General features: G+C 29.5%; 2 protein-coding genes across 12 annotated transcripts in view; one reads left to right on the forward strand and one right to left on the reverse strand.

Moving 5' to 3' along the window:
- LOC127290860 (uncharacterized) overlaps nt 1–5,280 on the forward strand; it is a 108,725-nt gene extending 103,445 nt beyond the window's left edge. For all 5 annotated transcript variants that reach the window (XM_051319669.1, XM_051319667.1, XM_051319668.1 and 2 more), the window contains 2 exons: nt 29–274; nt 383–5,280. In XM_051319669.1, the coding sequence (XP_051175626.1) occupies nt 29–274; nt 383–1,435 (1,299 nt within the window). In that variant the 3' untranslated portion in view covers nt 1,436–5,280. The remainder of the gene's footprint in view (nt 1–28; nt 275–382) is intronic.
- A 184-nt stretch (nt 5,281–5,464) lies between these two features.
- Nucleotides 5,465–17,545, reverse strand: part of LOC127290866 (STING ER exit protein) — a 254,912-nt gene continuing 242,831 nt past the window's right edge. For 3 of the 7 annotated variants that reach the window (XM_051319683.1, XM_051319685.1, XM_051319684.1), the window contains exons 2-5: nt 8,041–8,175; nt 6,262–6,418; nt 5,963–6,191; nt 5,465–5,767 (exon numbers count right to left, since the gene is read on the reverse strand). In XM_051319683.1, the coding sequence (XP_051175640.1) occupies nt 5,621–5,767; nt 5,963–6,191; nt 6,262–6,418; nt 8,041–8,161 (654 nt within the window). In that variant the 5' untranslated portion in view covers nt 8,162–8,175 and the 3' untranslated portion in view covers nt 5,465–5,620. Of the gene's footprint in view, nt 5,768–5,901; nt 6,192–6,261; nt 6,419–8,040; nt 8,430–8,631; nt 8,747–17,545 lie in introns of those variants that run through there. The other 4 variants (XM_051319681.1, XM_051319682.1, XM_051319680.1 and 1 more) reach the window with 4 other exon arrangements.

Genomic DNA, 17,545 nt, shown 5'->3' on the forward strand with positions numbered 1-17,545 from the left:
TCGTTTACAATTGTCTGTGTATTTTCAGGATCCGAAAATTCCTCCTGGTAAATTGTCAACAAATCGAAGTCTGGATGTAAAGAAAGTGAAGACAGCAATTACAGAATACAATGGAAAAAGTATTAAATCAACAACAACAACAACAACAACGACACAGCAAACAAAACGAGTATTTAATAAACCAAAAACTGATCCTCTCGAACGAAAAATGCAAGAGGAAAAATCTACTGCAGACAACCCGCTTAGACCAAAATCCTGGCCAAATAAAATAGAGGTGTTTATATATTTTATACATAATCTTTTTGTACTATTGATTTCATAAACTTCTTTATTTTAAGGATTTCTCCACAGTATAGATTAAATTATATACATTCAATTTCAGGTGAAATCTCGATATTTGGAGCCAAGAAACAAGTCTGCAACAAAAGGATCTGCAGTGCAGGCAAATCAAGAAAAAGTAATAACTCAGAGAAAGAAAATAATGATTTCCTCATCAGACTCATCTCGAACTTCGAGTCCCGCGATGAAACGTGCGATTGAGAAGAAACCTGTAAATAAAATCAAATTACAAATAAAGAAAGACTCGAAAGCTCTCTCTTCGGATAGTCTCGCCGATTCGAACGCAACTCGAGCAAATAACAAAAAGAAAATAATTAGCAAAAGTTGCGGAATCACCAGACCTGAATCGCCATCTTTGAAACGAAAAGATGATGATGCTGTGGGACTCTCAGTGTCTTCTCTGTCAGATCAAAAAATGAAAGAAACTGGAAAGAAATCATTAAAAATGGACACTTCGATGTCGACTGACAGTTTAACGGCGGAAAATACATCAGGAACTCTAAAATCCACAGTTTCCAATAAATTATCACCAACACTAAATCGGGGCCTTAATAAATTTCAAGCCTATGACCGCGCCAAGAAATTGTCGCCACCAATGCAATCGAAAAATACCCCATTGGCTCGAAGACCTGTCAGATCTCTGGAGAGTTCGACAACGGCCAGTCGAAACAGAGCCGCTGCTGCTGTGAATGCATATCACGGATCTCCGAATCTTCGAAGAAATCTTCTCGATGCTGCGAAAACTCCGGATATTTCTGCAAAACCTTTGAGTAATGTCGCTCCACGCACAATTACAAGGCACACAGCACAATCGGCAACCGCGGCTTTTAATGATAAACGCGATAAAAAAGAATCGCTCTCTAATAGTATTGATAGTCCCGCAAGAAAGACATCTCTGAAATTGAACGCTACTCATAAACTAAGTAAATTCCCTGTTGGCAAAAAGAAGGTAGAGAAAGGAATTGAAGACAAGGGGAAACCCAAGAGCGATACTCCGAAATTGCTTACGGTCGGTTCTAGGTCTGGAACTTTCTTGAAGGACGAGCCGACAATACTTAAAAAGGCGGACATTAAATCCTCACAGATAGATAGTTAATTTTAATTTAGTAAGCTTTGAAAGCATAAGAGTATTCTCTAAAACGCACTTGCCATTATCGAAATTCATTTCATTTCTCACAAATTACTCAAATTGGAAAGATTTTTAAAGTAGAGATTTCTAATTATTGATTAAAAGTAAACAAATCTTTTTATTACTCATAAAACTCTCTAAACAAAAATTGAATTTTCCTTAATAATACTACCGTTACTACTACCGTTAAAAATGACAAAATTTACATTTGTGTTTATTCTTTAAATCTTTCCAATTTACAATATTCACTGAAGTTAAATATAACTTTAAAAATTCTTTTTAAATAAACACAAATTGACTTCTTGTCATTTTCGACCGTGGTATATTAAGGAAAATATTAAGGAAAATTCAATTTTTGTTTAGGGAGTTTTATGAGTACAAAAAATTTATTCATTTTTAATCAATTTTTAATAAATAATTACAAGTGGTGTGCAAAAGCTCGAACTCGATCGATATTTTTCGAGTCGAGCCGAGTAGAACATTATTAATTCGAGTCGAGCCGAGCTGTATAAAACATTCGAAAATTTTCGAGTACTCGAGTGAATACGAGTACTTGAAATAATCGAGTACTCGAAAATAGTCGAGTACTTCTGTAAATTGAATTTGAATATTTGATTGTTTGTAAGCTATTTACTATTTTTTCATGAGTATGTAATTTCAAATATGTAGTCATTCATTTATCTGTTGATTAATTTAGTAATTTTTGCAAAACAATAAAAATTGAACGTTTAATATGCTCGAATTCATTCTAATACTCGAAAATTTCGAGTTCTCGAATTTACTCGAGTGCTCGAATTCATTTAAGTACTCGGAATTTTCGAGTACTCGACCCTACTGAAAATTCTCATGTAGGATCTTATATAGGATCTCACATAAATTCATATATTAAAATCCACATAAAATCCTATGTGTCATGTAAGAAACTATACAGGATCTTATGAAAAATCATATAGGAAATTGAGACATGATTTGAAGTGGGATTCGATGTAAATTCTTATAAACGTATTCTTAAGTAATAAATTATGTAAATTCCTATGTGAAATCCTACAATTTTTTCTGGTCCCATTTTTTCCTTCAATTTCTTATGTCAATTTCCTTCGTGTTTTCTCATTAAAAAAATATATATAAAAATCCATGTAAAATCTTATGTATGATCTTATATAGGATCATACATAAAATCCTATACAGGATCCTACATAGGATCTCATGTAAGAATTAATCATATAGGAATTTATGTGGGATGTCATGTGTGGATTTCACTGTTTTAATTGTCCATCTAAGATACCAAGTCGGAAATTATATGAGAAATTATGTAGGAAATTATATAGGAAATTATATGGGAAATTTCAATATACATGTAGATCATCATAGTTCCACTCTTACGCCACCGGATGGTGATAATTTTTTTTCTCACAGTTGAGATCAGTCTTGAATACTATGAAAGCTGAGACTCTAACTCAGAAGGTGTATTGTAAAGCACAATTCTTTTTCTTTTCAGATGAATTGCAGTAATATTATTTGATTTTTAATTAAATAATTTTTAATTTTTATAAACTGCCGTCTGCCAACTGAAAATTCCTATATGAAATCCTATATTGTTTCGTTTATATAATTCCATGTGAAATCTTAGATAGATATTTCAGAATCTACATGAAATCCTATATGATTTGTTATGTTCAAATCAATCATATATATGATCCCATGTGAGGATTTTTAATGATTTCATGTCAGATTTTTTGTAATAATTTTTTATTCAAGAATCGAAAAAAGATTTGATGTATGATTTGATATAGGAAAATTTCTGGTTAAGGATTGAGCAATGAATTTTGGTATGTTTTTTAATGAGAAAACACGAAGGAAATTGACATAAGAAATTGAAGGAAAAAATGGGACCAGAAAAAATTGTAGGATTTCACATAGGAATTTACATAATTTATTACTTAATACGTTTATAAGAATTTACATCGAATCCCACTTCAAATCATGTCTCAATTTCCTATATGATTTTTCATAAGATCCTGTATAGTTTCTTACATGACACATAGGATTTTATGTGGATTTTAATATATGAATTTATGTGAGATCCTACATGAGAATTTTCAGTAGGGGACTGTATTCGAGTACTCGATACCTCGAGTCAAGCTCGGGTTCGACTCGGCTCGAAAAAATTTCGGCTTGATTCGACTCGACATTCGAGCTTTTTGCACACCTCTAATAATTACAAATCTCTATTTTATCAAATTATTCGAAAAACAATTGCTTGAAATTTAATTCTGCCGGACAGAATTTTACTTTTATGTTGTTAAATTATGGCAATTATATTTGAATTTTTTTTATTTAAATTAAATTCAAATGTTTTTACTTAAATTGAATATAAATTTAAATATTTGAATCTCGAGTTTAATTTAAGTTTAAATTCTGAATTTAAGTGATTTAAAATAATGGGTATTTAAGAAAGTGAAAATAGCAACGGAGATATTTAATGAAGTTGATGGCAAATGAATTCTGGAAAATGTTCGTCAAAGCTATATGTATGCCTTTTTACCTTGCATTAGTGATCATCAAATTACAGAGATATTAAAAAAGTCATTACTGAAAAATGAAATTTAAAAATCTTTAAATATTGCAGTATAAAATAATGAAGCATGGAAAATATTTAAGAGAACTATGATCCTAGTGATGTAATTTAGATTTTTTTAAGTTGATAGAGGCTTTTTCTTATACAGTTCAAAAATTGAAAATATTGTGATTATTTTTGTTATTCATGCATTTCGAAAAACCTATTTAAAAAAAGTAGATTTTCTTAAAATTTTTCGAAATGCTAAAGCGCTTGATGTACCTTTTTATCTACATCTGTATTGCTTAGAAAGGTGGTAAGTTCCAGAAGAATGAAAATTCTATTTAAAAAATAATTTCTAAAATTATGATTTTCGCTAAGATATTTAAACCGCCTGATTGCGTTTATTAAGAGAAAAGTATGAGTGTGTACGTGCGTGCGAAATCTCATTTTTGTACGATAAAAAATGCCAAAATGAGTTTACTATAACGTAAAATTGTTATTTTGCAACTATGCATGTTTTTTTATAGTTTTTCTCCAGATTTATATCGTTCCTTAAAAAAATGTTGATTATTTTTTTAGATGGAGTTTATAGCAATATCAATTGAAAATTGAATTAGTTTATGATTATGAAACCAAAAATAATTTGATGTTTATTAACGACGGGAAAAGTTGTCGATTTATTTGTCGCTTAATTAATACTCATACGTGACGAAGTCTCAGTGATAATAATTTGAATTAGAATATTTTTGATCACTAATGCAATTAGTGTAACTGTATACTCAGCTAAACAGAAAGAAACTTTGGCATAGTTATGTAAGTTATTATCTCGTAGAGTAATGTGCACTGTATATCGATAATCGCTAGAACAGAAAAAATGCCAGTCCTTAGAGTTTTTATTTAAATGATTAATTTACAAAGTGCAGAATTATTTTAATTGTCAAAACAGCCATATCAATGATTTTGTTTTAAACGTTTTTCCTTTTTTTCTAATGATGTAACTGCAGGTTCTGTATTTCTTCAAATTTGTCTTCTCATGTAAATTCTATGTTTCAGTAGGCGTATACGTGTATTGTCAAAGCGAGAAATATTGAATTGTAGCCAGTCATTCTATTTATTTATCGAAAATCTATCTCTATTTTGCAATGTACATTTTTATGCAATATTTATATCTAGTCATTTATATATTTTGAATATTTACTTTATGTAATGTTATGAAAATATCTCGATATAAAAATAGAAAGTTGTAAAATTATCTGGTTCCTCATTTACCCTATATATTCACATTTACTACCCCAAAATCTTCGTTTTTATACGAAGCTAACTACTTATATATATAATTAATAATATAATTAATTCTTTTATGTATATTGAGCTTTATACGCATGAAACCCCTTATACGCTCAGGAAAGGAAATGATTTACATTTTTGTTGTGTAATAAAATAAGCCTGGAAAATGCCTTATTTTATTTCTATGTACAATAAATATTTTTTTACTTTTGTTTTTGTTAAGTAATTCTTGGTTAAAAGCTTTTAATTAATTAATCTTCTTTAAATATAACTAATAACTTGCACACAAATTAAAATTTTATTTACTACATATCTAATAATGTTCCTCTTGGTCTTGTTCGTTTTGGGTTTGCTTCCGGTGGTGCCATTGCTTTTCGCTTGTTCATACCTTTCCTTTCAAGTTGTTTTTCGATTATCCTTGCGTTATTTGCGTATGAATCAGCAACTTCTCGCTGAAATAAAGCATTTTTTTTTAAACAAAATATTTAATATTAAAACAAATATAAAACATTTTTGAAATTGTAAAATATTAATTATGTATGAAATTTTTTAATGAACTTTAAATAATTTTTTAAAATTTATAGACCTAAAAAACAATCAATAAAATTATATGATACGAAATTTTCTAAAAAGTAGAAAATTATTACAGCTTCAATTTCATCTTCCTCTTCATCTATTGTTGATACTGTTACGGAACTGAATTTTCCCATATTTTTTGTGTGTTTAGTAACCATAATTTTTTTCGGTTTCTCGACAGCCACTTGGTTGTAAATATCAGTCATTGGACCTTCTCCAGAACTTTTAATCACTGATCCTTTAACGATAAATACAATATTGGCAGTGAGATCGTGTTTGTAGTAAAGTAATAAACCGCATCTGTAAGAAAACAAAATTTTCAATAAGTACAAATCTATTTTTCCGCTGTTCATTTTTATTTTAATCTTACTTTTTGCACTTTAATCTGTGCTGTCTTTCGATTCCTTCTGGACGTTTTAAAAAGACGGCTTCATCTTGTTCGAAAGTCATTTTATGTGCGTGTTTACTGCCGTCAATAACCCTGGCACCATCTCTTTTGCGAAGAGGCAACTTTTCTAAAGCACAGTCTGCAGAAAAATTAAATTAAATGTAACAATATAAAAACAGTTCTCGAGTTATCAATAATTTTAAGAAACGGTTGTTTTTATACAAAATATATCTTGGATAAAAAAAGTCGTAAAATATTTTTTTAAAAAGCGCTTTGAAGGTAATAAAATGATCTTTCTATCGCATTTTAAAAAAATTAAATTATGATGATTTAAAAAAAACATTAATTTTCAACCAATTTTATAAAAGAAAGTAATGTTATAAAAAAGAATATAAATTATAAACATATGAGCTTTAAAATGTAAAGTATAAGTACATTCTGAATGAGAATGTCGAATCAAAATCGCTGGCTCTATACCTACGCTAACGTAAACTGATTTCCAAAACTATAGTTACGCGAAGTGTAAATGCACTTCATCATTACACTAGCGTAGTAAAAAACATGTGTGAAAAGTGAACGAAAAATAGTAAACTAAGCGTAAGGTACTGCTCGCTTTTCTTTTTAAAAAAACCTTGGCGAGAGGGGGTGGATATGGCCGAAAGTATTTTGCGAAATTCGTTGGATCCTAAAAAATGGTGAATTTTTTTTTTACAATAAATGAAAAGTGAAACTTACCCCACGGGTGTCACTTTTCGAAACTTTTTTCATTTCGCATAGGTTTAGTTTTGGGAGATCGGTTTACGTTAATTTTTCATTTCGCTGTCACTTCGCGTATGTTTTGTTTTGAAATATCAGCTTACGTTAGCGTAGAAATAGGCACTTCGAATCAAAATTTGTTTTAAAGAAAATTTGTACATGATAATTCGCAGAAATAAAACTTTGTGTCTGATTTGTGTAAGATGAATAACTTATTTTACCACTAATGTGAAAAATACACATTAACAGTAAATAAATATGGTATTTGTTTAAAGCATTTTTAATAACTCCAATTTTTTAAAAATAATTTTTCGGATATTATAATTGAAGGGATCTTTTAATTTAGTTATCTAATGAAGGTTAATTTATCATTTAATTCTTTTAAAAACATTTGCAGAAACAATTTTTAAGAATTAAACTACGAAAAGTTATGATTGTTTAAATTCCTCATGTATTTACACGTGTAAATACATAAGAAAAAATTTATTACACGTGTAAAAACTTTTCCTCGTGTATTTACATGTCCAAATCGACATGTGTAATTACACGTGTTTATTTTCTTTAGGAGAATTATCTCGAATTACTATAAATTATCATGAATTAGTTTCAACTATGAAGTCCTCTATTTTTAAAATATTTAAAAAATTATTTATAGAAATTAATTTGATACACTCGGTAGTTTGTATTTCATCAATCAATTACTCTGATTATAAATTAAACATAAAAATGTCACGATCATCAATATTCTATAAAGATTAATTTTTGTTAAATAACTAAATTAAAAAATCACTTGAATTAGTAAAAGTTATTTTAAAGTGCTTTTAACAAATATCTTATTTATTTAATGTCAATGTATAAATAAAGTTCTTATGAGAAGAACGGTGTTGATAAAAAGGTAAAATTTATGTCTTTATTTTTAACAGCTTTACTTAAGCAGGAATTATACTTTTCATCTTACATTAATCATTTCAAAAAACAATAATACAATTGAATATGGAAAATTACCTAAAATCAATGTCATTTGCCCACAAAGACAATAATAAATGTGTAAAGGTTTTTCTTCACTATATTCTTCTTGATCCTTTGTGTCCGAACAAATAATACTTCTCGAAACGACTTTCGGCATTATTATTATTTTCACTATAACGATTAAAGTATTAAAAATGCTGTCATTTTCTCTATATTTGAAGAAGTACAAAAAATCATAAACAGTGATAACTGTAATACATAATTATAAAGGTGCTTATATACCTCAAATTTCGATCAGATGAACATTATTTCTGGACCGTGAAAATGCGTGAAAAGTCATTTTCACGGCGGGTATTTTTGAATTGTTTTAAACAAAAAATGTTTTTTTTTAAGAAATATAATATTAAATAATTGCTTTAATATGTAAGAACACTTTAAAATAGTGATAAAAAGATGATTTGATTGAAAAATTTAGCAAATTTTGCTTTAAAACGTTTCTGCTACAAGAAAGTGTAAAATGACGATGTTTGTGAAATGGTTTGTACAGTGTACATGTGTACATGTTTCTTTCAGTTATTCGAAACAATTAGTTGAATTTAAATTTATTTGATAAACATTTCAACTTACCGATTTATTTTCAGCACTCATTATTTATTACAAGTTAAAAAGAACCGACATAACATAAACAAAACTCTGAGAGACACTAACAAGGAAGAAGCACTGTACAAACCATTTCACAAACATCGTCATTTTACACTTTCTTGTAGCAGAAAACGTTTTAAAGCAAAATTTGCTAAATTTTTCAATCAAATCATCTTCCTATCACTATTTTAAAGTGTTCTTACATATTAAAACAATTATTTAATATTATATTTCTTAAAAAAACATTTTTTGTTTAAAACAATTCAAAAATACCCGCCGTGAAAATGACTTTTCACGCATTTTCACGGTCCAGAAATAATGTTCATCTGATCGAAATTTGAGGTATATAAGCACCTTAAGTCACGAAGTAATAATTACGGAAGCTTCTATGCGCCACCATTAAGCACTCACTCGCATTACGAGACAGGAGGCACATATCACGGAAGCCTGTACGGCTCACGAGCGTCTCGGACGCATAGTGGCGGTGTTTCGTACCACAAGTGGCACGAAGTCCGTCCAACTTAGTGTTCTAAAGACAGTAAATTACGTCAAGAAGAGAAAGAAGATTACGGTAATTTACCGGTAAATTACCGGATCGTTTTTTCTCTGAGAATTTATGAGAATTTTTACTTGTACTTTTATCCTTGTCTGACACGTGCGTTGTCATGACAACGTGTATGACGAGGATAAAAGTACAGACATATGTTCCTGACTGTACAATTATTATTATAATGAAAAATATCTTTGTTACAATATATAATATATGTATTAATATATTAATATTGATATAATATTACATTATTATATTGAATCAGGTACATTTATATGCCTGCACTTTTATCCTTGTCTAACACACATGTTGCCATGACGACGCACGTATTAGACAATGATAAAAGTGCAGGCATATATACCCGACTGTCATCTTGTCAGTAAGAACACAGAGAAAATTAGGGTGCAGTCCCATGGAGCAGATTAGCAGATTAGACGTTGACCAATAAAAAAACAGTCTCTAACGGAAATGCAAAAATTTGCCGCGAGAGACTAACTTTTGATTGGCTGAAATCTATTCTGCTAATCTGCTCTATGGGACTGCACCCTTACAGTCTATTATATTCATTGTTCAAATTATTCATTTAATAACATGTCGGTCGTTTATTTATAACTTACATACTATAAAAATACATATTTAAATTTAAAAAAGGCAATTATCAATCACTTAAATGAATATTCTCATATATTCTCATAAATTCTCTTTTTTTCGGTAATTTACCGCAATTTTCTTTCTTACCTTCTCAGGTTTCAATTTTACCGAGAATTTTAAAACACTAGTCCAACTTGTGGCAAGTTCGTTAGTTCGTGCCACTTGTGGAAAGTGGATTTCTTGAAGGGTCATTCACATATGACAATTCTGTAACACGCAGGAATTTTAAAACTGATTAAAGGTTCGTCTACAATATCAATGTTACAAGAATAGATAGTCTTGAATATGATTTTCGTAGATGGAACTGCACAAGAACAACCGACGTTGATTAAAGGTGTTTTCACAACACTATTAGGATAAATATTATAGAAGTTCACTTAGTTTTTGTTTAATTAAATTGTTAATTATTTATACTTTTTCTATTAACTTCACTTTAGTTCTTTTGAATGATTTCGAATCTCATTAAAATCCTGAAGGATTAACTTGTTGAGAGGATTAAATAAAACATAATTAAGATTAAATATATTAATTGTTTTATTCAACAATTTATTTTAAATCTGAGTTCTTCCCTTTTATCTTTAAACTAATAATAAAATTACACTATTCGCCTCAAATTTTAAACTTGGATTTGAGCTTTATCTATATTTTTAAATTCGAGTCAGAGTCAGAACCAAAATCTCTATCTCTGTATCTTGACTTCTCTATAGTATCAGAATAACCCTTTCATTTCTTCCTGACTTTCTTTCTCTCTCTGGCTAGCAACCTCGATCATCCTCCTTTTATAGCAGTATTCCCACTTTTCTTCCAATCTGAGTCTAAATGTACCAACGAATCCTGCTTCGCAGTGATGACTCACGCTTAACAATTCCTCCAATTAGAGACATGCATTTAGTAATACTCCGCCCCATTTAACCTTGTTTGCCTCATCCCCATGAGTCATATTCTATTTTGGAAGTCACTGTGACCTTGTTATTGTCGCGTAGGAGTATGACTCATGCTTGACCTTGTTATTGTCGCGTAGGAGTATGACTCATGCTTGACCTTGTTATTGTCAAGTAGGAGTATGACTCATGCTTGACCTTGTTATTGTCAAGTAGAAGTATGACTCATGCTTGATTTTATATTATGACTTATTCGTGTCTGCATTACATCCTTGAATTGATAATTATCCCTTTATAATTAAACTTCCCTTCAGCTTATTTTAACCCTTTTTACGCTAATTTATTATACAATAACCCTTTATATTTATATTAATTGCAAAATAATTAATTAGTTACAAAATAACAATGTCTAATTGAAAAAAACTCAGATTCATTGCAAAAGGACCTTAATTACATTATTTCTTAAGTCCTTTCGACGTCTGCAGCCGATTTCAAAAATAGGTACTCGCATTTACCTGAAACAATCCTTCAGAGGAAAGGGGAAACTGCAGAAAACCCTTCCTAAGTACCCTTTAATCTAATATCATACCTTTATTTGAAACTCTTTTCACTCTTGCATACTTTTATTACTATTGTTTAATTTCTTATTACTTTTATTCTTAAATTCATCTTTTATATATTTATTAATTCTTCTTATAACTATTTTCTTTTTTACATATCTTTCATTCTTATATCTTATCTTTATCTACTCCTTTCTCTATCTTTATTTTATATCCCTTTTTTTTTACACCTTGCCTTTACTTATCATACATATTTCTCTTTGTCTTTTACACAATTTTCTTATAATTTACCTGTCTCTAACTCTGTTTTTCTTATTTATGTCAATTCATTATTCTTTGTTTCTCTCTCCTTCTCTCCTTCTTAAAATTAAGACTAGTACTCAGTGCTCTTAAAACAAGATATCAAATTAAATTTAAATATTACGGTACTCTACCCAGCCGTGGGCAGAGGAGCGTTACAATTCCGTTGTATTCTGTTGCCGTCTATTTCGTCAGTGCTTTTCATTTCAAGTATAATTTCATCCGGGCAAGTCCGTTTAATGTTTTTGAATAAAAATGAATTTGTTATTTTTTAATTGAAAATATATGTAAAAGATTACATTTCAGTGTAAACAAATGATATTGACATCTTTATTAATCTTAAATATTCATAAAAATATACTTTTAATTTTAAAAAATAAAATCCTCTTCATGTATTTTAAATTAAAAAATGACAACATAACCAAAAAATCTTATTTTTATTCTAAACTAAGAAAAAACTTCCGCTTAATTCTTTGTGGAATCCGTAGTTTATTAATATGTATATTTACGTTTGGAAGGAGTATTTATGTGTGAACTATAAAAAGTTTGTTCGATGACATTTACTAATATGCTAATATTACTAATATCTTATAAAATTCATTTTTTCTTCTGCACATGAAATTGAAATGAAAAGCACTGACGAAATAGACGGCAACAGGATCCAACGGAATTGTCATATTTGTGAATGACCCTTCAAAAAATCCACGTTACGAGCGGAGTTACGTAAATAACGCGCAAGCGTTAATTCCGCTCTTTTGTTAACGCTTATTGGTTGGGTTTCCTTAGTGTTAATCCTTGAAAGGAAGCGGGCATATTTAAATAAAAACAACAGTAAATTCCGTAAAACGGAGTGGGAAATCCTCTTGAAGAAAGACAATTAATCAATGATTAATAAATTAATCAATTATTAATCGTTCTAACTTCTAGATTAAAACCACATAAGTTTATTAATGTTCATAAAGGCATACAATGTCCAACAAGGAATTAGGCTTAAGCTTAAGCAGCCTTCCAGGACGAACGCACGTAAAGAACTGTCTGTCGAGTATCGCCAGAGCGGAGTCGCAGCTCTCACTAAGTCCATGGAATTCACCATTGCGCATGATTCACCATATAGTCTGATGCATCAGTGAGATGCATCCAGCTTCACCACTACACATATAGTTTATATACTGCGGTTCGCACTATATACATTATCACACATATCGTTTTTTTATAGGTAAATAGACACATTCACTCGTATTATTAATTGTAAATAGTACAATGAATAAAGTTAATTAACTAGCAACAATAATTAACATAGGAATGTAATCAATCAATAGACAATAATTATAATCATGATAGTCAAACTAAGAAGAATATAATAACAATATAATTATTGTCACCCATACAATTGCAATTAATAATAAGATCGCGTTATAACATAATATTTATTATATCAATAATAACAATTACCATGTCAACAATAATGATTATTATTATAACTGAGTTGATAATACGTTCATAGAATTCAAAAGATATATTAATTAATTATATATTTTACATTTAGATCATTAAACATTTTGAAGTAAAGAGAATGCGCACACACATGCTCACACACACGCATATATTACATGTAACGTATAAGAGATGTTAGTAGAGAGATGATGATAAGTTTTTATTTGACAAAATAAAATATATATTTAATATAAAAACCGTTTCTTCGAGAACATTCTATTTCTTTGTTTATTTGGTACGTGACTTTTCTATATTCTGAGAGTCAGAGTCGCGCCTGGTCAACACATGTTTTACTCTATTGTTATTGGAAAAAGGTCCAAAACACTTGAAGTGTTCTAGATCTTATAGGATATTGACATTCTTTAGAGTTAGGTTTTTTTCTTTTTATTACTTTAAACGTACTTTCGGAGAGATTATATTTCTATACTCTCTCCAGTTAATTTACAACTCAATCTTAGAAAAGGTCTATAGTGTCTGATTTCCGGACCAAGAGTTTCTTTTAACATTTTTTATGTGGTCATAAATTAACCATTTAGTTATAGTGTGACGAAGTGTAATCTGACCCTTTGCTGATATTTTATTTTTTGCTTTTCTGAACTTGAAACTTCGATGTTTCCCACGGTTTGAAGTTTGTATTTAACTTGTGAATTTTCCGTGATTGTAAAACGAAGAGAGTTATTTCAAATTATTCGCGGTGATAAAAGGTGAATCGATATCTCGATTAAGAGTCGAGCGAGATATCAGTCGCTCGTTACATCCACTTTCCACAAGTGCAGGCCGGGTCAACTCCGTTGAATGAAAATGGCAACATTCAGCGCCTCTACAACCAGTGTAGCAACTAATTTTTACTCAGCTTGATATAGATATGAGAGATTCTTTTTCAATCGCCCCAGCCCAAAAAGTCAATGTTCTGGGATTGGCTTCATACTTTGGTAAATTGTTGACCTATATGATAGTAATAAATCCCTAAAATATAAACTAATTAAAAAAATATTTGTAGAAAGTAGAGGGGGTTGAAATTTTGACGTTAAGGGTAACATTGTCATTTTCAAATCCGTTTAACTATGACAAAAGTTAATGGATTTTAATTTATATATAATGAATTTTATTGCATTTTTCACGTACTTTTCAAAAATGTATACGAAATTTAAAAAAAAAATTTTTAACCCCTTTTTTTTCAAAATCAACCCTTATTTTTCGATTTTCACCCCTTCGGGTATTTTTTTTTTTTTTTTTTTTTTTCATTGGAAAGCTGAGGTTTTTTCCGATGAGCTATGTAAATATGAAAATGGGACAACAATAATTTTGTGAGAAACAGAATATTAAAGTAGGCGGTGCCGATAAGGGTGCCGTTAAGGGTAACATTATCATTTTCAAATCTGTATAACTATGACAAAAGTTAATGGATTTTAATTTATCTATAATGAATTTTATTGCATTTTTCACGTACTTTTCAAAAATGTATACAAAATTTAAAAAAAAAATTTTTTGACCCCTTTTTTTTCAAAATCAACCCTTATTTTTCGATTTTCACCCCTTCGGGAATTTTTTTTTGTTTTTTTTTTATTTTCATTGGAAAGCTGAGGTTTTTTCCCCTGAGCTATGTAAATATGAAAATGGGACAACAATAATTTTGTTAGAAACATAATATTAAAGTAGGCGGTGCCTATCTAAATCCTCAAAGATGATCTCCAGGTACACCCCTTATCGGCACCGCCTACTTTAATATTCTGTTTCTCACAAAATTATTGTTGTCCCATTTTCATATTTACATAGCTCATCGGAAAAAACATCAGCTTTCCAATGAAAAAAAAAAAAAAAAAAAAAATACCCGAAGGGGTGAAAATCGAAAAATAAGGGTTGATTTTGAAAAAAAGGGGTTAAAAATTTTTTTTTTTAAATTTCGTATACATTTTTGAAAAGTACGTGAAAAATGCAATAAAATTCATTATATATAAATTAAAATCCATTAACTTTTGTCATAGTTAAACGGTTTTGAAAATGACAATGTTACCCTTAACGTCAAAACTTCAACCCCCTCTACTTTCTACAAATATTTTTTTAATTAGTTTATATTTTAGGGATTTATTACTATCATATAGGACAACAATTTACCAAAGTATGAAGCCAATCCCAGAACATTGACTTTTTGGGCTGGGGCGATTGAAAAAGAATCTCTCATATACAGCTTGTATATCTATATCTATTGTATGTATAGATATACAAGCTGAGTAAAAATTAGTTGCTACGCTGGTTGTAGAGGCGCTGAATGTTGCCATTTTCATTCAACGGAGTTGACCCGGCCTGCCACAAGTGGCACGAAGTCTGTCCAACAAGTAGCACGAACTAACGAACTTGCCACAAGTTGGACGGACTTCGTACCACTTGTGGTACGAAACACCGCCACTTGCGTCCGAGACGCTCGTGAGCCGTACAGGCTTCCGTACATGGTAAGCTTACATAGTAGGGGCACTGTAAGCTTACACGGTAAGATCACTGTAAGGTTACAGTAAGCTTGAACGGTAAGCTTATATTAATTGCTAACAAATAACAAAGTATTAATTTATCAACTTACAGTAAACAATAAATTGTTTTGCACAATTATATTTATTTTGTCATTTATATAAAAAATCCCGGTAGGGTTTGCTTAAAAAAAATTACTGCGCATTTGTAAGTGCCATAGAAAGCTACTGCGCATAAATATTTTAAAAAAATTATTTATTGATACCTTTGAAAACTTGCCGTGTAAGCTTACTGTAACCTTACAGTGACTTTGCCATGTAAGTTTACTATGGCCTTACTGTGTAAGCTTACTGTATGGCGGACATTTTTATATTACCTCGACCTTCCTGAATCTTACAGGGTTAGCTTACAAAAATTACATGTGAGCTTGAGGTAAGCTTACAGCAATATACTGTGCTGTGTGGGTAGTGGTGACGCATAGAATATCGTTATTTTGAGGTGAGTTAGATTCTTGTCTTTTAATGTAATATATAAAGTAATACTTCGTTGCTTTTATTCCATTTCAATTTCCATTTTATTCATTTCATTTTAAAAAATGATTTGATTTCATCTTGCTTTTTTTATCCCATATCGATTCAAAATGTAAAGAAAAAATTGATGAATATGAAATATAAGAGAGTGATTTACGCTATAATCTCTCTTGCACTAATCATTTTTTGCTTTTTTTATTTTTAAATTACATTCATCTTTATAATACTACGTCCTAATTTGCTTATAATTGTTATAGTTTCACAGTAAACTTGGTTGTATCTTTTTCTATTGCAACGTTTTGATGCACATAAGTTATATCAAAAAGAGATCGTTTTGTGTATCATTTTTAAAAATGTGTGTATCATGTTTAAAAATGATACACGAAACGGTCTCATTTTTTGATGCAAAAAATTGAATCAATTTATATCAATCATGGCCGAATTGAATCGACTCAAAATTAAACGAATTTTTTTCAGATATTTTGGTAATAGTACAATTGCGGAGACCATTTCACTATTTAATTTGAAAATGAAAATAACAGAAAATCAAAGACAATGTGCAATTCGATAATTAAAAAGTGACAGCTTATAAACATAACCTAAAATGCATGAGAAAAAAATTGTCGATAAATCAATATAGCCGAGCTTTTTAGAAGGTAGATGGCAGCACTCATCTATTTTCTTTCTTTAAATTTTTTCTGAAACGTTTTTATAAAGAGCAAAACTGCCATCTACCTTCTAAAAAGCTCGGCTATATTGATTTTATCGACAAATTTTTTCTCATGCATTTTAGGTTATGTTTATAAGCTGTCACTTTTTAATTATCGAATTGCACATTGTCTTTGATTTTCTGTTATTTTCATTTTCAAATTAAATAGTGAAATGGTCTCCGCAATTGTACTATTACCAAAATATCTGAAAAAAATTCGTTTAATTTTGAGTCGATTTAATTCGGCCATGATTGATATAAATTGATTCAATTTTTTGCATCAAAAAATGAGACCGTTTCGGGTATCATTTCTAAAAATGATACACAAAACAATCTCTTTTTGATATAACTTATGTGCATCAAAACGTTGCAAAGATTTGATGCAATTTTTGGTCTCAATTTGATACTTTTAGGAATACTGTGTTGTTGATGAAATACTTTATCAATGGATTTTATTTAAGGTCTTTATTTTATAAACTTTTTAGATAAATAATTTAAATTTCTGATAAATTGTTAATTATAAAGTTAGTGAAAAGAAATTTTTCAGACTTTTTAAATAGTCACTGAAATGGTAATTTAAAAAATTACCTTTTGTAAATCATGAATTTAAAAAAAACCATCAAAAAATTTCTTCAAAAACAATATTTTTCACTACCTACAGTTTGTAATTATGTTTATTTTTCTTTTTTATAAATTATTTATTAATAACAAAGGAAAGTAGTATATTATAATATTAAAGTGTTATTAAGTTTGAATGACAT

This window comes from Leptopilina boulardi, unplaced genomic scaffold (genome assembly GCF_019393585.1).
Source record: "Leptopilina boulardi isolate dan_hultmark-lab unplaced genomic scaffold, ZJU_Lbou_2.1 LbouV2_90, whole genome shotgun sequence".
NCBI classification, from domain to species: domain Eukaryota; kingdom Metazoa; phylum Arthropoda; class Insecta; order Hymenoptera; family Figitidae; genus Leptopilina; species Leptopilina boulardi.